Raw genomic sequence first — 25,285 nt, 5'->3', positions numbered from 1 at the left:
GGAGTGGAGAGGGAAGTCAGCGAAGGAGATGCTTTCTAAAATAATAATCATCATAATAATAATAATGTTTTTGCCTATCATACAGTAATCAAGTATTTCCTTTAGTTTTTAAAAATAATGTTGTGGGGCTGAAAGGAAAAAGATACTTAGTTAAGAGGATACATTGTTCTTACAGAGATCCTGAGTTCAAGTCCCAGCACCCTTGTTGGGCAGTTCACAACTGCTTGTACTAACTACAGCTCCAGGGGATCCAATACCCTGTTCTGGAGTCCTTAGTCACCAGTATCCATGCATGCACAAAGCCATACACAGATGCACATGGACATACATAATTAAAAAATAAGATCACTGATCTTTCAGAGGATCTGGCTTTGATTCCCAGTACCCACGTGATTGCTCACGACCCTCTTTAACTCTGGTTTGTAGGAATCCTGTGCCCTCGGTCTGCAGGCCATTACATAATGCCCTGATACACACTCTCATTCATAGAATTAAAATAAGTAAAACACATATCTAAGTAAATAAAGAAGAGTGAAATCTTAAAAATAAAGCAACCTCGTGTGCCAGAGGAGGCAGAGTTAGCATCCCTTCTGCAGATCAGGGATTTGTCTGTGTGTGCACTGAGCAAGCTACGTGTGGCTACTGGACACATCTTTTGTGGTCAGTGAAACTGAGGAGGCCCATTCTTGATGTCATAGCTCATATTCAGTGTAAATACTGTGGCTGGAGGCTGATTGTTGGATGGCAGAACTGTAGAACTTGAGAGCAGAGGGATATTGACTCTGCTCCTTCCCAGGGTCACTAGGTCTGGAAAGCGTGTGTGCAAACTCACGTGTTTGTGTTTCCAGGACGGTTCACTCGCCATCTAAATCTCCTTTCCATCAATGCCTTTGAGGATGAAATCTTAACCAAAATTTTCAGTTCTATCGCTGACTGGCATTTTGGGAAAGGGTTTGATGTCATGTTCTTACGGTAAGAAGTTCCTGTAGCTTCCTGCTTATTGACCTGGGGGTGGTCCTCATTTCTGCTTGACTGTGTGACTGATCTGCTTCCCTTTTCCTCCTGAGGTATGGGAGGATGCTGGTCCAAGCAACCCAGATCATTTACAGAGCTGCAGTGGAGAACTTCTTGCCAACTCCCTCCAAATCACATTATGTCTTTAACCTTCGGGATTTCTCACGGGTGATCCAGGGAGTGCTGCTGTGCCCCCACACCCACCTACAGGTCAGTTGTTTCTGTTTCTGTCTTGAAGATCTTTTGGCAATATTCCTGGAGCTGTACTGCTAGTGTACCTAGTATAATAGGCTTTTACTAACCACAGACTCTATTCTCTGTGGTGGGCATGGCATAGTACTTTCTATCCATTGTTTAATTTATAGCTCACATCGACCCCAAGATTTAGAGACTTTTTGAGAACCACAAGTACCATCCTTAATGCATTCAAATGACTGACTCTGGCCTTTAGGATTTGGAAAAATTTATCCGGCTTTGGATCCATGAAGTTTACCGAGTCTTTTATGACCGCCTGATTGACAATGATGACAGGCAGACTTTCTTCAACTTGGTGAAGGAAACCACTTCCAATTGCTTCAAGCAGACTGTGGAGAAGGTAAGCCTTATTCTAGACTCATCTAGCCTGAGAAATGGGCCCACATTAGATTCAGACGGTAGATTTTACTCCCACCATCCACCACCACTCTTCTCCGTGGATCATGGCAAATGGCACATGCATTTGTCAGCTGATTTGTTGATATTTTACTTGGCCCAATTTTGCTCCACTTCTGTGGCAACACAAGTTTCAGTATACTCAAAATGGTTAATATGAGGTTATTTATTTCAAATTAATTTAAGGGACTGGAAACATAGCTCAGTGAGTAAAAGAAAACGTTGCCCTTGCAAAGGACCCAGGTTTGATTCCTTGAACCCACATCAAGGAGCTCACAATTACCCCTAACAAAAGCTCCAGGGGAGCCAATGCCCACACACATAAGCACTTACACGTACATGCACACACTCACACATGGACACACCTAAACATAATTAAAAACAAAAATAAAACTAATTTAAAATAAATCCTAAGGCCAATTCATTTGGATTTGGGGAGGAAAACATAAATTTTTATAATTTGATGAAGACCCTGGTAAAATTCAGGCAAAAAAAATTTAATAAAAAGTGTAGTAGTGACATTTTCTTTTGCCTACTTTGAAAGTGATCTTAAACCTATATGTTAGCATTTTAATTTGCTTTACCAATACAGCTATGTTTCTGTAGGGAAAATTGTCTTTTTGCTTCATCTGGAGGCCAAGAGCAGAGAAACTAACAGGTCCTCATATCAGGAAGAGGAAACAGCTAAGCATCCTACTCTACACAGGGTAGAGAGCAGGGATATTGCCCACGCCTCTGTTTAGTACAGGACCAACCATGGGGAATTAATGCCATCCATACACTGTCTTCCGTGTGACCTTAAGAGCTAACCACCAATATTTAGCGACTTAGGGGATAACAGATTGCCCTGCCCCTCCTCCTCCTTTTGTTGTCCTTGGCTTGTTTTCTTGTTTGTTTGCTTTTCTAAAACAGAGTCTTGCCAGGCTAAAACATGTGAGCCTCCTGACCCTGAGTCCTTGATGTACACCACTACACTTGGCTCCCACATCTTTTTCTTCTTTAAAAAATTTATTTTATTTGTTTTTTTAAATGAGTTACTTCTTCACAGGACCGAGTAATTTTAAAGATAATACTGGGAAGCACCCACAAACCCGCACGCCATCCTTGTGCAAGGGCTATGCCGATCTTCTCCGTTCTGTTACAGTGCTAGTATGTATGCTGCAGAAGTGAGCACTCCTTTGTTATTAGTCTGTTTTGTTTCCTTTTGTAAATCATTTTGTTTGTTTGTTTGTTTATTATTTATTCACTTTACAACTCAATATCAGTCCTTCCTCTCATCCCAGTACCCCTTCATATAAGTTCTCCCCCTATCCTCCTCTGGTGTCAACCTTCTTACACCCCCCCATCCCATCCTCTACCTCCCCCTTTTACCCCCCATCCCCATCCCACACATTAAGTTGGGTAGGACTAGGCACATTCTCTCCCACTGAGTCAAAACAAGGTTGTCCATTTAGGGGGGTAGGATCCACAAGCAGGCAGATAGGAAACAGGATCAGGGACGGCCCCTGCTTCATTTGTTTGGGGGACATTCAAGCTGAGAATCCTAGTAGTGGGGGAAATGGATCCTGAAGTGGCTACTTCTGTAGCCAGGCAGGACTCCCAGTGGGAGGATAAGGACAGCGACCCACCCACAAAGCCTTTGACCTATAATGTGTCCTGCCTACAAGATGTGTAGGGGCAAAGAGAGAGCATAGCCTGAGGGAATGGCCAACTAATGACTGCCTCAAATTGAGACCCATCCCATGGGCAAGAAGTAATCCCCAACACTATTAATAATACTCTATTATGCTTGGAGGCACCCTTTGAGAGGCCCCATCCAACAGCCAGCCAGTGGAGAGAGTTGCAGAGACTCATACCCAAACAGTAGATGGAGCTTGAGGAGTCTTATGAAGAGTTGGGATATAGATTGAGGGACCTGAAGAGGACAGGGACTCCACAGGAAGACCAACAGAATCAACTAACCTGGACCCTCGGGGGCTCCCAGAGATTGAACCACCAACCAAAGAGCAAGCTCAGGCTGGACCTAGGCCCCTGCACATATGTAGCAGAGGAGCAGCTTGGTCTTCCTTTTGTTTTGTTGAGGTTTTTTGGTTTTTTGTTTGTTTTTGAGACAGAGTTTCACAGAGTGGTCCTGACTAGCCTAGAGCTCACTTTGTAGACCAGGCTGGCTTTGACCTCACAGAAATCTTCTTTTTTCTTTTTTCTTTTCTTTTCATTTTTTGTTCCTTTTGTTACGTGCATGTGATTCTGAGCTTGGTGGCATACTCCTTTAATTCCAGGAGGATCTCTGTGAGTTCCCAGACAGCCTAACCTACATAGTTACTTCCAGGCCAGCCAGAGTTACCCAGCAAAACCCTGCCTTAAAAATAGACAGACAAAAACACTGTAGTCAGGGATGAGGAGTTGGCTCAGGAGTTAAAAGCACTTATTCTTCCCACAGGTGCTCATCCACCTGTCACCCACTGGCAAAATAACTGATGAAAACATCCGTAGCCTCTTCTTTGGGGATTTTTTGAAGCCAGAAAGTGACCAAAAAATCTATGACGAGATCATTGACCTGAGAAACCTCACGGTGGTGATGGAGTACTATCTGGATGAGTTCAACAGTGTCAGCAAGGCTCCCATGTCTTTGGTCATGTTCAAGTTTGCCATTGAGCACATCTCCAGGATCTGCAGAGTCCTAAAGCAGAACAAAGGCCACCTGCTCCTGGTGGGCATTGGGGGCAGTGGGCGGCAGAGTGCCACCAAACTGTCCACGTTCATGAACTCCTATGAGTTATACCAGATTGAAATCACAAAGAATTATACCGGCAATGACTGGAGAGAGGACCTGAAAAAGATAATGTTGCAGTCAGGAGTGGCCACCAAGAGCACTGTGTTCCTCTTCGCGGATAACCAGATCAAGGACGAGTCGTTTGTGGAAGACATCAACATGCTCCTGAACACAGGTGATGTGCCCAATATCTTCCCAGCTGATGAGAAGGCTGACCTTGTGGAAAAGATGCAGACAGCAGCCAGGACGGGAGGAGAGAAGATTGAAGTCACTCCCCTGTCCATGTACAACTTCTTCATCGAGAGAGTGAGAAAGAACCTTCACATTGTTCTTGGTAAGAGCAGTTAAATTCCATCTGTTTTTGTCCTCTGCAGTCATTAGGGTCTTCTCAATTTCTCAAAGTCAGATTCTTTTACTGACCCCAAAACTGATCTAAGCAAGGCCTAGTCACAATCTGGACTTCCTCTGGCAATTTTCCTCAATCTTCATTCAAACAGACTGTGTTGAACCTGTTCCTATCTCTTCAGTTCTTTGTCTTCTTCTTCAAGAAAGATCAGAGTTTAACATATTATCTGGTACAGAACACCAGTGTTCTCCATGAATGAAATGGCCAGACTATCCACAAAGCCAGAGGATGTGCTTAACGTCCTCTTATACTCACCTTTCTCTGTCCGCGCTGCCTTCATTCTCCGCCACTGTTGTCTCAGGTCTCACCTCTGTACCTTCCCCATTTCTGTTCTTGTTAATCATAGACTTTTCAGATCCATTAATCCAGAGTGGCTTTTTTTTTACTGTATTGCAGATAAGACTGATAATGGTGTGTGTGTGTGTGTGTGTGTGTGTGTGTGTGTGTGTTGTATGTGTGTGTACATGTACACACAAATTAAAATCATCGCTTTCGATTAGGATGAGAATCAAAGGACAAGTCTTTCTTGCCTGTGTCTTATAAGGCCATGCACCAAACTAGCCCTGCATCCTCTACCCTCATGTCAAGCCAGACTCTTGTCATGGACCTCCAGCTGCACTTCCACCTGTGCATCCTGCTCCCTCCAAACACTAAACAAACAGTGAACGGAATTTGAGGTGTGGAACCAAGATCTCTGTGGCTGGACAGAGATGGGGTCAGAAACAAGCCATAGACAACTTCTGTGGTTCTCTAGATATGGCTGCCTTGTATTAAAGCACCAATAAGACAAATGGAGCAGAGGACTCTATTCCCACTTAGGGACCTAAAGGCATAATAGTGCACAAAGGAGATGAATGAAACAGACTGTCAGAATGCGATGAGATCCCATCATATAAATGTCCCCCGATTCCTCTGTTCCCAAGGTTCTCATCATGGTTATTATCTAATCCCCACTTACCAGCCGGAGGCATTGCCTGTCCCTTACAAACTTTTACCTTCTCTTTGCTTCTCCAAGCTTTTGGGAAGGGAGCTAACAGAGCCTATTCGTCCCTAGCCATGAGTCCGATTGGGGATGCCTTCAGGACCCGCCTGAGAATGTTCCCTTCACTTATCAACTGCTGCACAATTGACTGGTTCCAGTCCTGGCCAACCGATGCCTTAGAGTTGGTGGCCAACAAGTTCCTGGAGGACGTGGAGCTTGATGACAACATTCGGGCAGAGTAAGCTTTAGCTTCATTTCAACACCCCAGGTACTCCAAGCTGAAATCCCAGACACCTCTGGGGCCCCCAGAACCTACATGGTGGAAAGAGCAAATCAACCCCTGCAAGTTGTCTCCTGACCTCCATATGCATGCTATGATAAGTGCACGCATGCATATGTACACAAAGACACATGGAAAATAAATAAAATGCAATTAAAAAGTACTCTACACTCCCGAAGCTTCTCCAAACTGCCAAAAATTGATGAGTATTGCATAAACCCTAGAGATTCATAAAAGAGTCAGAGGTCATCCCTCTCCCTTTGGCTCTGTTCACCCATTAGGTTCTAGCGGGCCAGTCACTGTGTGCACCTCTGGTGTCCTGGTGTCCCTTACCAAAACACTGCTAGGTCTCTTCTTTGGAAAGCAAGTTCCCAAACAACTACTCTGACTTCCTTGGCAGGGTCGTCTCCATGTGCAAGTACTTTCAGGAGAGCGCGAAGAAGCTCTCAGTTGATTACTACAACACACTTCTCAGACACAACTATGTGACCCCCACCTCCTACCTTGAATTGATTCTAACCTTCAAGACGCTCCTGAATAGCAAAAGACATGAGGTGGACCTGATGAGGAACCGCTACTTGGCAGGCTTGCAGAAACTGGAATTTGCATCTTCCCAAGTAAGTACTTCAAAGGAACAGGAACAAAGGGCCAGGATATGCTGGGCATCGAGATACAGAACATAAGAGGGTATCAGATAAAGACAGGATCCCACCTCACTTAATTCATTCAATCTCAGTGTCAGGTGATCCTGTCTGTAAGATTGTACTCTCTTGTTCACTGGTGGGGGGGTTAGGTTTGGCATTAACTGGGTCTCTCAAAAGATGGCATAAGCTGAGCATGGCAGTGTGTACCTTTAACCTTTCCCTTTGGAAGCAGAAGTGAATCGGAAGCAGAGGCGGGTCCATGACCAGCTTGGTCTACAAAGTGAGTTCCAGCCCAGCCAGGGCTGGCTACCTTGTATCAAAAAACAACAAAACAAAACAAACACAGTAAAGTAGCATTTATCCTGACTGCAGAGTACTTGCACTCCCTTACAGTTAGGACCTCGACTGCAGCAGCCTCCTGAGGCCTTGGGCAGGAGAAGAGCAGGGCTTTGTAAGATTAGTCCTGGATTCAAATAACAATGGTCTGACCTGTCAGTGTGGCACTACGGCTCCACTGCTCTGGTCTTAGGTTTGCTGGGTCTAATGTTGAAAGCTTAAGACCCTCTAGACAAGTAAGAGAAAACTGTGTTGTTGGAGAGGCAGAAAAGGGATCTAAAATGGTCCAGATCTGAAAGGGAATGATGACAGAGGTTAGCATGCTTTGAGCCTTGTGTGTTGTATGCCTGGTGCTATGTGCCAGAAAACATTGCTACCATCTCCTGTTCCAAAGAAACTACAACACAGAGAGGCCTGAGGACATGCCAGTGCCTATTCAGCCTGGTGATTAGTTACACTTGAACTACAACTCAAAGAAGCTTGACCTCCAGTGTGGATTCCTGATCAGACTAGCCCACCATGGTCTGGTTTCCAACACAAGCTCCTCGGGGTGGGGGGGGGGGGTAAAAGTACATGAAGTGAAATTCTAACACTTCATTGGGCAAAAAAAAAAAATCTCTAATGAATTTGGTTTTCTAAAATAATTACAATCCCCTAAAAAGTGTTGAGTTCTCCATTACTGAAGGTACTCAGATAGACCCAAAGGATGTGTGGCAGAACTGTTTCCAGGGCATTGGCTCTACAAGATGGCTGGCCCCAAAGCCTAAAAACAACAAGCCTGTGCTTCTTATAGTTCTAGGGGTCAGGAAGGCAAGCTCAAGGTGATGGTAGATCCACTGGCTGGTGGGGGCTCTCTTCCCAATGACACAGGAACATTATGAGTTAAGTTTTTTAAAAAAAGATTTATTCATTTATTTTATGTATATGAATGCTCTACCTGCAGGCCAGAAGAGGGCATCAGAACTCACTACAGATGGTTGTAAGCCACCGTGTGGTTGCTGGGAATTGAACTCAGGACCTCTGGAAGAGCAGCTGGTGCTCTTAACTGCTGAACCATCTTTACCCCCGTGATTTAATTTTTAATGTGATGCGTGTGCGCACGTGTGTGTTGGCAAATTGCTGGAATCAGGTTTACTTCTTATACTTAAAACCTTTTTTTTTTTCATTGTTACATGTATGTGGGAGTAGGGGGAGGGTGTGTGTGCTGCAGCCTGTGTGTGGAAACTCGAGGGCAGCCTGCAGGAATTACTCTGTGCCTTGTTCTACGTTGATTCCGGGTTAGAACTCAGGCTGTCAGGCTTGAAGGCAAGTGGTTTTACCCAATATTAGACATCCTGCCAGCCCTCTGCTTCAGCCTTTACACGGATTCTGGGGAGTCTAGCTCAGGTTGTTAAGCCGTATAGTGAGCACCGTTACCTGCTGAGCCATCCTGCTAGCCCAGACAATGATCTTGATAGGTTTTTACATTGTAGAAAGGACAGATCTCTTGTTTCTTCTTCTAACTAAGGATATTTATCCCATCTTGAGGCTACTACTCTCCTGACCTCATCTAACCCTAATGACTTCCAAAGGTCCCATTAACAAATATCCTTATCTCTGAATTAAGCTTTAACATATACATTGGGAGGCAAACATTCTGTCTGCAGCACTAGAAAAAGTAGACTTGTAAGTTTCCTCTTTTTTTTTTTTTGGTTCTTTTTTTCGGAGCTGGGGACCGAACCCAGGGCCTTGCACTTCCTAGGTAAGCGCTCTACCACTGAGCTAAATCCCCAGCCCCGTAAGTTTCCTCTTGCTTAGCCTGGTGGGACTCACCTGTAACCTCAAGACTCTTAGAGACTGCACTGGAGAATTAAGAGCTTAAGAGTCTGACTGTACTGTGAGTTGAAGGCTAGCCTGTGATTTCTCTCTCCCTCTCTGTCTGTCTCTCTGTCTCTGCCTCTGTGTCTCTGTGTCTCTCTTTCTGTCTCTCTCTCTCCTCCCTGTCTCTGTCTCTCTCTTTCTCTCTCTCTCTCTCTGTCTCTCTCTCTCTCTCTCTCTCTCTCTCTCTCTCTCTCTCTCTCTCTCTCTGTGTGTGTGTGTGTGTGTGTGTGTGTGTGTGTGTGTGTTGTATCAAATTAAAAGTAGCTTTAGAACCTAGGAGCTACGAAAATGGACCAGGGATAAAACACTTACCACAAAAGTGTAAAGACAAAAGTTCAGATTCTCAGAGTTCAAATATATGCCAGGTGAGCATAACAGCCCACCTATAACCCCAGCAGGTCAAAGGATCTCTGCACCAGGCTGGCTAGCCAAATTAGTCAGTTAGACAGCTCCACTTTTGTGAGACCCTCTCCTCAACATATCTGCCAAAAAAACACACCTAACATCAACCTCTAATCTCTAAATGTGAGGGCTTGCATGGGGGAACACACCCACCCTACCCCACCCACACACACATACACACACATACAGTGGCTTTTAATGGTTTTATGACTTGGTGTCTCTCTCTCTCTCTCTCTCTCTCTCTCTCTCTCTCTCTCTCTCTCTCTCTCTCTCCCTATACCAAACAGTAGACTAGAAACCTAATGAGGGAAGAAACCATCTTGCTAACATATTTGCTTGCCATTGTGTGCCTGTGCTTTGTACAACTCTAGAAACTGCAACACTCAGTGTAGACTCAGCAACCAAGTGTTGAAAGATTAGGGACATAAATATTGGTCAACGAGTCTATGTCCAGTGATGTGTCAAAACCAGCCGTCCTTCCTGTCAGCATTTGTGCTGTATTACAGAACCACGCTTGCTTTGACCAACTTTTCGTTTTTAGCATTGGCACTTCTGATCCTGTCTCTCCTGCCCCTCTTCCTTGTTAGGTGGCTGTCATGCAGGTAGAGCTGACCGCCCTTCAGCCTCAGCTCATCCAGACCTCAGAGAATACAGCGATGATGATGGTGAAAATTGAAATGGAGACAAAAGAAGCTGATGCCAAGAAACTGCTGGTGCAGGCAGATGAGAAGGAGGCTAATGCTGCTGCTGCCGTTGCTCAGGCAATCAAGGTATGACCAGCACAGAGGTACAGCAGGAGCTAACGAATGTACGTGGTTGTGCCCACCTTGCAGATGAGACAACGGAAACTCAGAAAGGGCGAGTGGGTTTTCTGGATCACCAGTTAGGAGCTAGTGGAGAAGGTTCTTGGCCATCTGTTCTCTATCCCATCCTGAGTCAAAGCTGGGACTCAGTATGATCTCATCTGTTAACTTTCCCCTCATTCACTGTGCCCTGGCTGCAATGGCTTTCTGGTTATTCCTTCCCCAGGGCTTTTGTACTGGCTGTTCTCCTTGCCTATCCGTATCCCCATGCCATCTTCCTCACCTCTGTCACATTTTTGTTCATTCCCGCCTAACGTGTGTGTATATACGGAACAGATGTCTTTTGGATGGCAGAATATTGAACCTAGAGGACTGCATTTGTAGGTGCTTGCTGAGAAAGGATCACCACACATTCAGAGAACAGAAGATAGCCTCATTAGCACTGATGTGACGATTGCATAGGTCTCAGAGCACTCCCAATAAGTGATTCCATTTGAGGATCACAGGTACTTAATGAATGACAGGTGTCAGTATGTGAGCATTGCTAGCATTGGGGTCAGGGTGAATAGCCTCACAGAGCCGTGTAGACCATTGACAGGACTATATGCCAAGATTCAGAACACCTAGACTAAGGCATTTGTCCATGTGCCTGAAGGAATTAGGGAATTCATTAGGGAATTCCTTCAGCCATTTTCAAGCATGAGTTTGAGCAAGAGGCAGCCTGTGTCTGGCATCTGTCCGAAATAGGTCATGAGTCATTTTCTTGAAAAGTACAGGGCTTCCAATTGGCATCTCTCCAGTGAATCCTGAGACCTGACCTCTGGTAGATGTTTTTCAGAGGGTCTAATCCCTCCCTGTTCTCAGAATTCACAATGAACACCATGTCCTGGATTGTGAAAGTTGGTTCATTTGCGGTCTTAGTGGCTCAGAAAGAAGACATAATAGAAACCATAAAATATAGCCACTTCCAGGTGCCAGGAACCAGATTCTAATGGGCAATTTGTCATTCTATGGTAAAATGATTATACTAGATACTCCTCATATTTAACATATTAAACACCTACTATGTGCTGGTTCATTTTTAGTTGGGGAAAATAAGAATGAGTGAGATAAATAAAATCATTTTCCTCATGGAAGAGTATATTCTCTGGTACTCATTCTCTTGACTACTAACAGCCTTATAATACACTATGATACACACCATACAGAATCATTCATTCCCACTTGACATATGAGGAAATCATGACACAAGATTTTTCCAAAGTTGCATGGCCACCAAGTGGCATGATTCAGACCTAGAGTTCTTTGACCCACAACCATGGCATTTGACCATGAATCCAGAAGTTGCAGACTGGCAGCTGGGGACCACATGTGTCCTGGGGTGCATAGAAGATTTTATTGACTCATTTTGAGGCAGGGCCTTGCTATGTATCCCAGACTGACCTTGAGCTCATGATCCTCCTGCCTCAGTCTCCTGAGTACTAGGATTGTGTGTGTGTGTGTGTGTGTGTGTGTGTGTGTGTGTGACAACCACACTCAGAGATGTTTTATTCTAAGTCAGAAATAGTTAACTTTTAAAATGTAAGTAATTTCAAGTAAAAAAAATTCTGAAATATTTGCTTTTCCTTAGGGAAAAAATAATTAGGACTCTAGCAACGTTGGCTCTGCTTTCTTGGGTTGTGCCTATCCACAGGAGTAAGAAGCTACTGACCTTTTGAGTTCTAGCTCCCCAAGCCCCTTCAAGTTCAATTCCTGCTCTCTCCTCAGTGCCCTGACCCCTGGGTGTGTGGGCCTTTACAGCTCATTCATGATTCTGTACTATAACCAGGCAGCCAAAGAGCACTGCCAACTCTGCTCCTTCCTAGCCTTGACTTCTCATCAGCAGATTGAGGTTTACTGAGGAAAATAAAAAACAGACAGACAAACAAACAAAGAAACCCGTGGATTGGAGAGATTTCTCAGTGTCTAAAAGCCCTAGTTGTGCAAGCACAGGGCTCATGTGATGGCTTACATGTATCTGTAACTTTAATTCCAGGGGGCGTCCAACACCCTTTCTTGGCCTCCTAGGGCACTGGACATATATGTGGTACACATAGATACAGACAGGGAAATACTCATACAAATAAATAACTAAATACATGAATTAAGAGTATGTAAAGTGTGTAGCATGTGCCTGAGGTCCACATTAGTTGTTCTCTGAAACAGATGTCCATCGCCCTCTACTCAGTGCGTTAGCCTAGCGTCTCATCAAGTGTCGGAACCATGTGGAAGGGAGCATCCCAGCCAGGATTCTGCTCGGAATGTCAGTGAAAACAGCGAACCTGCTAGGTCAGGAGGCAGATGAGCAATGCCATGGGGTTTATGAGGATCTGACAGGGACTTCTCGCCACACCCTGGGCAATAAACCACCACCCTGGGTTTCAGTGGTAAGGGCGGGGTCTGATGTGGTGCCATCTGAGCCCAGATCCTGCAAGTCCTGAAGGTGAGTCAGGTGAAAGAAACCACCCAGGGAGGAGAAGAAAGAAACTCAGTCTTGCTCCACAGATACCCTGAGGCTTTTCTTGGACAGAGTGTCTTCCTGAAGTTTTCAGGGCTGTGGTCTTTCTCCCCACGAGGACTGCTACATTTCTCCATCCTCAACAATCTCTAAAAGTGGCAGAAGAGCACTGGACCTAACCCACATGTCTAAAAGTGGCAGTGTGCAGAAGAGCACTGGACCTAACCCACATGTCCGAGGCCCCACAGAGCAAAAATTCGTGCAGAGATTTGGAAACTGAGTGAGAGGGAGATGGCTCCCATCGCTCGATTCACGAGTTCAGCCGTTTCTTGCTGGCAGGTTCTTGGCAGTCATGGCAAGGGTTTGTCATCTGGCATTTGCACAGCAAAGACAGCTAGCCTTGAATGCCACGGATACCCATCAAACAAAGAAACAACATCACATCCTCCCCCTTACTGGGGATAATCTTCCAAAATTACTGCAGCATAGATTTCATTTTGTCAAAATATGCTTGTTCAATATCTGATAGCCCCTGGATTGCTGACACTCAAGGGCCATTTCTAATTATAAGGTTTTTAATCATACAATTATGGGTCACAATAACACATGAACTTTTTTTTGAAAAAAAAATTCTTAACGTCTTGGCTCTAATTTGAAACGTGCTCCTGGTTATATGACACAATTACGTGTGATTGTGATTTTCACAGTGCTTTGTTTTACCTTAACATCTTACCATAATAGTTTTCCAAGATATTTTTTAGATACTGTGTTTGGGAATATGTGTGATATATGTACTTGTTAATGTATGTATACTTTTTTTGGATTTGGGTATTATATATACTTGTTTTGTGGCTGTGTGCACATTTGTATGTGTGTGTACTCATGTGTAGTATGTATGTGTAGTCTATGGCTTGTTATTGTAAGCGTGTGCACATCTTTGTGTGTGCAGTAGGGTGTGTTCATATAGTGTATGTACTTTTTTGTGGGTGTGTACACATTTGTGTGTGTAGTTGTTATTGTGTGTATGGTGTGTACTGTGGTGTATGTGCTTGTTGTTATGGGTATGTGCACATCTTTATATGGGTGTTGTGGGGACCAGAGGCTGACATCAGATTTCTTTCCCAATCAGTCTACACTTTTATTTTTTGAGATAAGGCTTCTCACTGAACCTGGAGACCTCTGATTCTACTAGGTCTGCTGGCAGTAGGCTTTTACCCCTATGGCCAGCTCTTGTGAGGGTGCCAGGGCACAAACTTAGCTCCTCACACATTTGCAGAAGGCACTTTAGCAACTGCACTGTCATCCCAACCCCTCATAGAGACAGCTCAATGACCTTGGGAAGGAGGTCACAAATGAAGCTGATTCCCTCCTGCTCTTTGATTTCAGCATTTGTATGTCAAATAGCATTCCTTGACAAAGTCACTGACAGAGTCGCCCACGGAGTTGAGAATGCAGACCCCACCTAGACTGAGTGACTCAGAATCTCTGGGTGGAGGTGCTCTCGGTGATGCTTGGTGACTGATACACAGCCAGTATTGAGAATCTCCTTTACAGATACATCACAGTAAGAGGCCCTTTAGAGCCACCTGACAAACCAGCTTGCAAAACTGATCTGCAAGTTAAGTGTTGTCCTTTAGAAAGAGGAGCAGAGGTGCCAGGCTCCATGGAGGGGTCGACAGCTGTGAGAAAGGAAAAACAACTTTTATTTTGTTTGCTTATCCACAATAAAATCATGTGTTACAAAGACTTCCACACATAATACAAGCACTCAGGAGGCAGAGGCGAGAAATTCATGAGTTCTAGGCCAGCCTGAGCTACACAGCACATTTAAGGACATTTTGGTATGCATAGAAAGATCATGCCACAAATAAACAGTTGACATTTTCCTGTGAAGTTCCACTTCAGTCATAACTGTATGATCACCCAAGATTCAGTGAACTAATAGATAATTCACTAAATGAGTATCCAGGAACCAGCTCATGACTCATCCACTGTGTGACTTTGACTAATTCATTTTTATGTTTTTGTAATTTTTTTTCTATGATAGAATTCAAGTTACTAACTAACCCAAAAGAGCCCTCTCAGTTGTGAAGTTCTACTGTGGCACACTTTCTTTCTTTTTCTCTTAGTTTCTTTGTTTCTTTCTAAATTTGAAATATAATGCACATACCTTTATTGCTCTCCCTTAAAAGTTGTGCAATTCATTACAGTTTTGTACATTCCCATGGTCATGCAAACATTAGATACCATGTACCTCTAGAACATTTTCACCACCACCCCCCAAAGAAATTCTATTCCCTTTAGCAGCCACTCCTCCTCTCCTCCACTGTAGGTAACTACTCACCTGCCTCCATAGATTTGCCCATTCTGAATACTTCATAGAAATGGAGTCACACAACAGATGGCTTCTTTCACTTAACGTGATGTTTATTCAGTTCACCCATGTTCTAGCAAGCATAGGTGATTCATTTTATTTAATAAATGCATGATATTACATTATACTGATTTCATGTTTAAATTAACAAACAGGGACTGGTGACTCAGGTAAATGTATTTGCTGTTCAGCCTGACGACCTGAGTTCAATCCCTGGGATCCACATGGAGAGAACTGATTCCTGCAAGTTGTCCTCCAGCATGCATACGATCCCTGTGGTCGAGCGCGCGCGCGCACACACACACACACACACACACACACACACACACACACACACACACACAAATAAACAAATTAAAAAATTAACTAATATTAAAAGCCAGGTAGTGGGGGTTGGGAATTTAGCTCAGTGGTAGAGTACTTGCCTAGCAAGCTCAAGGCCCTGGGTTCGGTCCCCAGCTCCGGAAAAAAAAAAAAGCCAGGTAGTGTTAGTGAATAGGTAAAATTTATCAAACAGTGACTAAAGCATACACTTACCATTTGGCTAACTTCAACCCTACCTCCAACTCCGACACAGCTCTAGGTGCCATCCCCATTTTCCATCCTCAGCTTGTCTACCCTGTCCTCAGGCTTGACTCTGTCCGTAGCCTATCTGAGGATCTGCAACAGAGAGAAATTATAGGTTTAAAATAAAAGTGACAAAGGTGGCAGTCATTGTCAAAGTAACCAAAGTGTCAGGGGTGTGGCTCACTGGTAGAGTGCTTATCTGAGCTCAATCCCTGGCACTATCAAAATTAAAAATTAAACAACAGGATCAACAAACATTCTAGATGTTTTCTATATGAATGCCCATGAAGGAGTCTTAAAACAAACAAAAGCAGCAATAAGAACAAGAATACAGACTTAGGAGGCTGAGGCCAAGCTAGGTGCGGTAACATTCCCAGCATCCCACTGGCATAATGAGAACCAGAGGCAGAAGGACCCCCAGATGTTCCAGGGCAGATTAACTACAGGAGACCTCTTTCAAACAAGGTAGAAAAGGATAAGGACTGACCCCAGAGGTTGTCCATTGACCTCCACATGCATTCAGTGGTGAGCGGGAATGCATGGGCACACACACCAACGTGAATGTGCAAAAAAACAAAACACAAACAAAAGAATTCTTTTTTTAGGAATTAGAGCATAGGTTCATTGGAAAAAATTAATCCTAGTGCTATACAAAAAGATAACCATAATCTACAAATATATATATATATGTATGTATATATATATTACCTAAAAGAGTTAAGCATCTCATGTCACATAAAAATATATTTGAAAAAATCTGAAATAAATATGTACTGCCCTAATTTGAGCAATGCCTCATTTTTTTTTAAGGTCACAAAAATAGGTTCTCAAATGTTCAGGACATCCAAACTGCAATCTTGAGAGGCCAGGCAGTCCTTCAAGAACAGAACTCCCAGGGAGAGTCCCTGACCTTGAAGGGCACCTGGTCACAGAGAAGCCTTCTGCTGTTTCCTCTGTACCAGGCACTGATTACCCATTCTTTTTGTCCCTGTTCTCCACAGAATGAATGTGAGGGAGACCTGGCTGAGGCCATGCCAGCACTTGAGGCTGCACTTGCTGCCCTGGACACCCTGAACCCAGCTGACATCACACTGGTGAAGTCCATGCAGAACCCACCAGGCCCTGTCAAACTGGTTATGGAGAGCATTTGCGTCATGAAGGGGCTGAAGCCAGAGAGGAAGCCAGACCCCAGTGGCTCTGGTAATTACTCCAGATCCAAGCCATCATGTTCCAGGGCCCTTGTGTTTTAGAGGAATTTGGAAGTATCAGCATGTACATATGTGTTCAAAGATTTTAGTGATATGTGTGTGTGTGTGTGTGTGTGTGTGTGCTCATGCATGTATATGTGAGGGTGGTTCTGCACATGTGTGTATGGATTAGAGGTTGACAGTGACTATCTTCCATCCATTCTCCACCTTATTTTTTGAGAAAGGAGCTTACCAATTCAGCTAGACTGGCAGGCCAGCAAACTCCAGGAATCCTCCTGTCTGCTTCCTCAGCTGTGAGTGGGAATACCAGTGTGCACTGCCATACCCGGCTTTCTACATAGGTGCTGGGATCCAGACTCCGGTGCCCTTACTTGTGCAGCAAGCATTTTACTCAGTGAACCAGCTTCACATTTGTAAATCTTTCTTGACCAGCCTTTAGCCACTCAGTCAACTGAAAACTGCAGGTATCTATGTGGGGGATAATCTTCATCAGTGCCCTAGATTGAAGACTGAAAATGGGGGTCAGGAGATGCAAATGTGTATGTGATCACACTCAAGAGAAAGTCAGAAACTGAGAGAACAAGAAACAGAATACACACAGTAAAGAGGGGGGAGGAGAGAGAGGAGAAATAGAGACCTGGACATCACTTAGACAAGGTCACTCACGCACATACATATGCGCACACACACAAATTATACTGAATCAATAAACATGTGACCACAAGGGAAAGAACTCAGGAAGAATGAGGGCAGAGACAGGAAAACCGAGCAGGGGAGGGAAAGAGAACGGAAGAGGGAAAGGGGGAGGGGGAGATACAGAAAGATAGGAGGTGTCCCGGGGAAAAAAAACTAAACAACAACAACAACAAAAACCAAATGAGGCAAAAAATGCTGAGGGTGAGAGAGAAATGGAGATAAAGAAGCAGAGCCATCCATTGGGCTACAAAGACACAGAAAGAGGGGGTGAGGCAGGAGGAAGGGAGACAGAAGCACACACACGCACGTGTGGGCACACACACACACACACACACACACACACACACACACACAGTGGTTGGAGTGGGGAAGAAACAGTAATTGGAAATGAAAAGCTAGAGGCCCAAACAAAAGGGTGCAGATATTAAGAAATAGAAAAGAACAGCAAGGGATGGAGGGGAAAAATTTGAGAGGCAGACATGCGGGACGGCCAGGCTATGATCCCCACACTGCACTGCAGAGGACTGGGAATCTGAGGTCAGCCTGGGCTACATAATGAGAATTCCTCCAAAAAGAGCAGAGATTCTGATATAGGCCTTTCTGTTACAAGGAGTGCCTTCAGAGGGCATGTGAAGTTTCAAAATTGCCTGCCCTTTGAGCCACCCTGTCCTGGAGGAACTTTGCTAGCCTGCATTCCTTCTGAAATGCTAGAAACCCCTAACCCTTCCTTTGACAGCTTCTAGGCCTTGCTTCTCTTTGCTTAGCATTCCTTCTTGTCTGGCTGGCTCCGTCCTTTGAACAGTTGTTCAAAGAAGATATAGATGATGAGAAATGACAGAGCGGGTCTGGACTTCGTGTGTGTGCTTGAGTGCTTGCATATACATAAAATGTACTCAGCCTTGTATGCACTTATGGAAGTCAGGGGCCTACTTAAGGTATTTTCTGCAACTGTTCTCCATCTTACTGTTTGAGACCAGGTCCCTCACTGAACCTAGAGCTTGCTGACTAGGCTGCACTGGCTGGTCATTGAACTCCCAGGATCTTCCTGTAACCATAGGCTCAACATTGAGATTACCAGAACCCACTGCCTAGTTCAGATTTTACTTGAGTACAGAGATCCAGGCTCAGGTCTTTGTCTGTTCAGCAAGCACTTTATTCACCAGGCAGTCTCCTCAGCATCAGACTTTGGAGAAGCCTGTAGAACTGCTGCTGGGGTACAGAGTCACACGGTAACCTTAAGGAATGCTGAAGGCAACGCCCTGTTTCTAAAGACATTTACTTCACTGGTCTTGGGTGCAACCTGAAGCCAGACAGTTTAAGTCCTTTGGTTGCTTCTAAGGTATATAGGCGGAGTTGAGACCCACTCAGATAGAACATGTCCTGGTTATGAATGCCAGTTCTTACTGTGGGTCTCCAGTTACCAGCTCAGACCCTGCCATTACACTATGTTTGTTATTCGCCAAGCCCTTGGAACTTAGTGACTACAATTGAATGGAACAAAAGAGCACTTGGAGGGGTTGGGGATTTAGCTCAGTGGTAGAGCACTTGCCTAGCAAGCGCAAGACCCTGGGTTCGGTCCTCAGCTCTGGAAAGAAAAAAAAAAAAAAAAAAAAAAGAAAGAGCACTTGAGTGAGCTTTGAGCACCTTGGATTTAAATGAAGCAGATAATCTTCCAGAATGCAGACCAAGTCCTCCATAGGAAGTAGTGGGCTCCTTGATGTGCTTGTACTAAGGGATGGGTACATTATACTCCATATTATGTCTCAAGTATGGTTCTTGTCACGAGCCCCAGAATGGCATAAGCTAAAGCAGCTCTCATTTGCTTCCTAACGTATCAGCCAGAGAAGCACAGTCACAGGTAGGATTGAAAATCACTTGACTGGCTGTTGACCGAAAGGGCATTGAGGAGAAGAGGGCCTGAGTTCATTTCTGGGCAGACTATAGGTAGCCTCCTGTCTTAATCTAAGCCAGCAAGCTCCTCCTCCAAGGCCACTGCCTCCTCACTTACTGTCCATTACAGAAGAACTGGCTATGTTTCATCCAAACTGCCTCCCAGATTTGTAAATAAACATATGCCCCTGGGTGTGGCTTCTGTGGTTCTCTCCAGTGATAAAGGAATCAGAGGAGGAATTCATTCAGTTTATGTCACAGCACCCAGTAAGCTGAGGCAGAAAGATCACAAACAAATTTAAGGCTAGCCTGGGCTTACTTAGTAAGACTCTGTCTCAAGGTAGATAGATGATAGATAAAGAGATAGATAGATAGATAGATAGATAGATAGATAGATAGATAGATAGATAGATAGATAGATAGGATAGTGGTCTGGACCCAACTAGTTGCTACTTATAAAGTAGGCAAAGGGCTCTTCAGATGAAGAAGATAAGTTTTCCTGCATCTCCCTGACTAGGAGCTTGGAGGTAGCATGTAGAATAGTACATCTTAATTGAAATGTCCTAACACAACTATGTTTCCTACGCTGGGCAGGTAAAATGATAGAAGATTACTGGGGAGTATCAAGAAAGATCCTTGGAGATCTAAAGTTCTTGGAAAGTCTCAAGACGTACGACAAAGACAACATCTCTCCGGTGATCATGAAGCGGATCCGGGAAAGGTTTATTGATCACCCTGATTTCCAGCCAGCTGTCATTAAAAATGTATCATCTGCCTGTGAGGGCCTGTGCAAGTGGGTGAGGGCCATGGAAGTGTATGACCGAGTGGCCAAGGTAGTGGCTCCCAAACGGGAGCGACTGAGGGAGGCTGAGGGGAAGCTGGAGATACAGATGCATAAGCTGAACCAGAAACGGGCAGAGCTGAAGCTGGTGGAGGACCGACTCCAAGCTCTGAATGATGAGTTTGAACTGATGAACAGTAAGAAAAATATGCTGGAGGAAAATATAGAAATCTGCTCCCAGAAGCTCATCAGGGCAGAAAAGTTGATTAGTGGTCTTGGTGGCGAGAAGGACAGATGGACAGAAGCTGCCCGGCTGCTGGGGATCCGCTATGATAACCTAACGGGGGACGTTTTGTTGTCCTCTGGTACTGTGGCTTACCTGGGTGCCTTCACGGTGGATTATCGGGCCCAATGCCAAACGGAATGGTTGATTTCCTGTAAGGACAAGGTCATCCCAGGCTCTGTTGACTTCAGCCTCAGCAACACCTTAGGGGATCCCATAAAAATCCGTGCCTGGCAGATAGCAGGGCTTCCTGTTGATTCCTTCTCTGTTGACAATGGCATCATTGTGTCCAATTCCAGACGTTGGCCCTTAATGATTGACCCTCAGGGACAGGCCAATAAGTGGGTGAAGAATATGGAAAAAACAAACAAGCTATCTGTCATTAAGTTTTCTGATACTAATTATGTGAGGACTCTGGAAAATGCCCTGCAGTTTGGCACCCCTGTCTTGTTGGAAAATGTTGGAGAAGAGCTGGATGCCTTTATTGAACCCATCTTGCTCAAGGCAACATTCAAACAGCAAGGAGTAGAGTACATGAGACTGGGTGAAAATATTATTGAATATTCAAGGGAATTTAAATTCTATATAACCACCCGTCTGAGGAATCCGCATTATCTCCCTGAAGTGGCAGTGAAAGTCTGTCTCCTCAACTTCATGATCACACCCTTGGGTCTCCAAGATCAACTTCTTGGTATTGTGGCTGCCAAGGAGAAGCCAGAGCTCGAAGAGAAAAAGAACAAGTTAATTTTAGAAAGTGCTGAGAATAAGAAACAGCTAAAGGAAATTGAAGATAAGATTCTAGAGGTCCTATCCCTGTCTGAGGGCAACATCCTTGAAGATGAGACAGCCATCAAAGTTTTGTCCTCTTCAAAAATTCTGTCTGAAGAAATCTCTGAGAAGCAAGAAATAGCCTCTGTGACAGAAACACAAATTGATGAGACCCGGATGGGCTACAAGCCTGTGGCTATTCATTCTGCTGCCATCTTTTTCTGCATCTCTGATCTAGCCCACATTGAGCCTATGTACCAGTATTCTCTGACATGGTTCATCAACCTCTATGTGCTGTCTCTAGCAAATAGCAACAAGAGCGATGAACTGGATCTGCGGATTGAGTACATCATCGAACATTTCACTCTCAGCATCTATAACAATGTGTGCCGCTCACTGTTTGAGAAAGATAAGCTACTTTTCTCCCTCCTCCTGACCATTGGCCTCTTGAAGGAAAAAAAGGCAATCGATGAGGAAGTTTGGTACTTCCTTTTAACTGGAGGTGTGGCCCTGGATAATCCTTTCCCCAACCCAGCTCCAGAATGGTTATCAGAGAAGTCATGGGGTGAGATTGTTCGAGCTTCCTCCTTACCGAAACTCAAAGGTCTGATGGATGATTTGTCACGGAATCTGACAGAATGGAAGGCAATCTATGACTCAGCCTGGCCACAAGACGAGTCACTACCTTCCCCTTGGGTATTCCTTCAAGCACTGGAAAAGATGGCAATCTTGCGATGTTTGCGGCCTGACAAGATAGTCCCAGCCATTCAAGACTTCATCTCTGAAACCATGGGAAAGGTATTCATCGAAGCCCCAACTTTTGATCTCCAGGGATCCTACAATGATTCCAGCTGTTGTGCACCACTGATTTTCATACTGTCTCCAGGTGCAGACCCCATGGCAGGTAAGGGCAGAACATTGTATGAGAAATACTGAATGCTTAGAATGTAGTGGTTGATAGCAGGAGTCACGAACCTATCTGACCTTCTCTTGAAAGACAACTAAGCATAGGAGTCCACACTTGTTTTCTTCCTTTCTCCCTATTCACCCTCCCTTTTTTGCTGTTGTGGTTCTAATATTTAGCCTAGGCTGGTCTTGAACTAGTGATCCTCCTGCCTCTGGCTCTCAAATACTGTGCTTATAGACATATGCCACAAGGCCTGGTTCAAGCAAAGCATTGGACTGGATAAGGCAAGTAAAAACTTCATTTAAGGGAGACAACCACTCCTTAACCCAACCTGGGATCACAATATCTGGGACAGTGAATTCAGAACCACAAGATCATCGTATTGAAAAAAAAATCCAGAGATGGAAAGAAAAAGAAAGACTAACTATACAGATGTTAAAATAAAGTGATGAATTCAAATAAATATTATCATATTTAATTGTAAAAAAAAATCCAGAGATGGGAAAATTAACCATTTTTAACTGTTGATAATTCTTTTAAACTTTCCTTATAATACAGAAGGGGTGTGTGGAAATAGCTGTGGGTAAAGCACTTGCCATGCATATATGAGGAACTGAACCTTTTATAAAGCTGGATGGTGTGCAAAGTGTCTGTAATTCAAGGATCCTATGGAGAGAAGGGATCAGAGATAGGAGAATGCACAGAGGCAGGCCTCCCACCTAGACTAGAATAAACAGTGGTGAAGAAGAGAGCCTGTCTGACTGGGAAGTGGTGACATCTTTAGTCCCAGCACATGAGAGGCAGAGGCAGGCAGATCTCTAAGTTCAAGGCCAGCCTGGTCTACAGAATGAGTTCCAGAACAACCATGGTTATACAGAGAAACCCTGTCTCAATCAAACAAACAAAACAAAAAGACCCCTTTTGAAGCAAGGTGGAGGATGAATGTCTGGTTGTCCCTCTGACTCCACCCCCAACACACACACACACACACACACACACACACACACACACACACACACACATTTCTCTTTAGTATGATAGGGGCCAAGTCCAGGATTACATTAACTCTGAGTTTATCATCATCTTCTTGAAGCATGTTCTCTATTGCATATCAAATTTTTAAAAACTGAATGATAATACTCCCTATATATATATATTTTTAATTTCAGCAAGGTATAAGATTATGGTTCAACAAGGGTAAGATTTTGCTTCCCCTAGCCATATTTGACAAGGTGTGGAGACATTTTTCTGGTTACAAGTAAGATGGGGGATGTTGTTGCTAGCAGCTTCAAGAAAGAGACCAGGCATATTCACTATCCTACTGTGCATGGACCATTTCTTAGACAGAAGGTGGCATGGCCTAGGATGCTGTCTTAGTTAGGGTTTTCATTGCTGTGAAAAGACACCATGACCAAGGCAACTCTTATAAAGGTCAGCATTTAATTGGGGCTGGCTTACAGGTTTCAGAGATTCAGTCCATTAACATCATGGCAAGAAGCATGGCAGCATCCAGGCAGACATGGGGCTGGAGAATGAGCTGGGAGTTATACCTCTTGATCTGAAGGCAGCGTGGAGAAGACTGTTTCCAGGCAGCAAAGAGGAGGGTCTCTAAGCCTACCCCCACAGTGGCATACTTCCTCCAAGGCCACACTTAACTCCAAAAAGGCTATATCTCATAATAGTACCATTCCCTGGGCCAAGCATATTTAAACCACCACAGATGGCAATCATTCTGAGGTTTGGAAGCCAGATGTGGGGTGAGAGGCCCATCTTCCTGCTTTACCTCCCCAGAGCAAACTCCTTTCAGTAGTTAGATATTTATTTCCAGAAACAGTTTGAACATGTGGACCTGTTAAGGCTGTTGACTGGAGTTGAGTTGCTTTCTCTTCTCTCAGGAGATTTTCACATTCTTGTTTATTCTGTTGTTAAATGAAGGAGTACAAGGAATTCGAGGAGAGGTAAATAGGGGTTTTCTGTGGTAGCTGGGGAGTTTGGCATGTGCCTTTGACAAGGAAAAACTTAGCACACCCAATCCTGGGAGGAATATAGAGGGAGCTGAAGTGAATTGGTACAAGGTTCCTGTGTGACCAAACATTCATGTCAAAAACACACAACCCCTTTTTAGTGTATCTGCTTTCATTACCTAAGTCTGTTTTTTTCTGTTTTGATTTTTTTCTTTTCTTTCCCCCAACCCCTTTGGGAGTTTCATTTCTCTTAGTTCCTACCCACCCAACTTTGTGTTCTCTGTTTTTCTTTTTTAAATAAATCCATCAAGTCCAGCTCATGTTGACCACATATTCTTGGGTATGTGGCCTTTCACTGAAGAGTGACTGACTTATTGTTACCAGCTAAACTGACTCTTTCTCTCCCAGTTGCCAATAGCTTCTCAGTCATGAGTGAAACTTTACGCTTACTTCCACTCTCTGTGTTGAGATTTTAGCTGGTTTGAGCTCGCAGAGATTTTGTGCATTCCATCACAATTTTGGTATGTTCATGTGTGCCACTGCCCTACTATATCCAGAAAGTGCTGTTTCCTTGTTTTCTACCACCTCTAGCTCTTAAAATCATTCTGACCCCAACTTCCAAAATGACCCCTGATCCTTGAAAGGAAGAGATGTGATGTAGATGTCTCGTTTAGGGCTGAGTACTCTACAGTCTCCTATTCTCTCTTCCTTGACTACCTATGAGTCTCTGTTTCAATCACCATCTACTTCAAAAAAAAGCTTCTCTGATAAAAGAGATCCACTAATCTCTGGGTGTAATGATAAATTATTAAGAGTCAGCTCATTACTATGTCCATCTGTCAGAATAGTAGTAGTAGGTTCTCCCTTATGACCCATGATTTGTTCTCGGCCTGATAATGATTTGAGGTATGGGTTTCACTTGTGGAGTGGGACTTAAATCCAGTTTTTAAAAAACTGTGATTGGTTACACACATAATGTCTGGGCCACTATTGAACCACTATTGGGCCTGTTTTGTCAGTCCAGTCTTTATTGAAAGATTCACAGTGAAGGTGCAAGATTCACAGCTGGAAATGGCAATTAATAACCACCATCACAAACATCACAAACAGCACCTTCTAGCATTTTAAGACTAGCCAGTAGAAATGAAGCTTCCAGGTAATTAGTAACTTGTTTCATCTGTGTTCTATGACTCAAGTAT

General features: G+C 44.1%; 1 protein-coding gene and 1 non-coding gene across 3 annotated transcripts in view; one reads left to right on the top strand and one right to left on the bottom strand.

Annotated features, from left to right (window-relative positions):
- The window catches only part of Dnah3 (dynein, axonemal, heavy chain 3), a 172,819-nt gene that overhangs the window by 120,969 nt on the left and 26,565 nt on the right, over positions 1 to 25,285 (top strand). For both annotated transcript variants that reach the window (NM_001427640.1, XM_039101168.2), the window contains 9 exons: positions 849 to 972; positions 1,068 to 1,224; positions 1,466 to 1,609; positions 4,106 to 4,772; positions 5,899 to 6,064; positions 6,507 to 6,723; positions 9,936 to 10,118; positions 16,591 to 16,789; positions 19,978 to 22,119. In NM_001427640.1, the coding sequence (NP_001414569.1) occupies positions 849 to 972; positions 1,068 to 1,224; positions 1,466 to 1,609; positions 4,106 to 4,772; positions 5,899 to 6,064; positions 6,507 to 6,723; positions 9,936 to 10,118; positions 16,591 to 16,789; positions 19,978 to 22,119 (3,999 nt within the window). The remainder of the gene's footprint in view (positions 1 to 848; positions 973 to 1,067; positions 1,225 to 1,465; positions 1,610 to 4,105; positions 4,773 to 5,898; positions 6,065 to 6,506; positions 6,724 to 9,935; positions 10,119 to 16,590; positions 16,790 to 19,977; positions 22,120 to 25,285) is intronic.
- LOC120100199 (U6 spliceosomal RNA) lies at positions 2,733 to 2,839 on the bottom strand. The gene has a single exon (XR_005499983.1). It is a non-coding gene; the product is annotated as a U6 spliceosomal RNA (small nuclear RNA).

The sequence above is a fragment of the Rattus norvegicus genome, chromosome 1 (assembly GCF_036323735.1).
Source record: "Rattus norvegicus strain BN/NHsdMcwi chromosome 1, GRCr8, whole genome shotgun sequence".
Taxonomy (NCBI): Eukaryota; Metazoa; Chordata; class Mammalia; order Rodentia; family Muridae; genus Rattus; species Rattus norvegicus.
The sequence above is the reverse complement of the archived record's forward strand: the minus strand, read 5'-3'. Positions and strand labels throughout refer to the sequence as shown.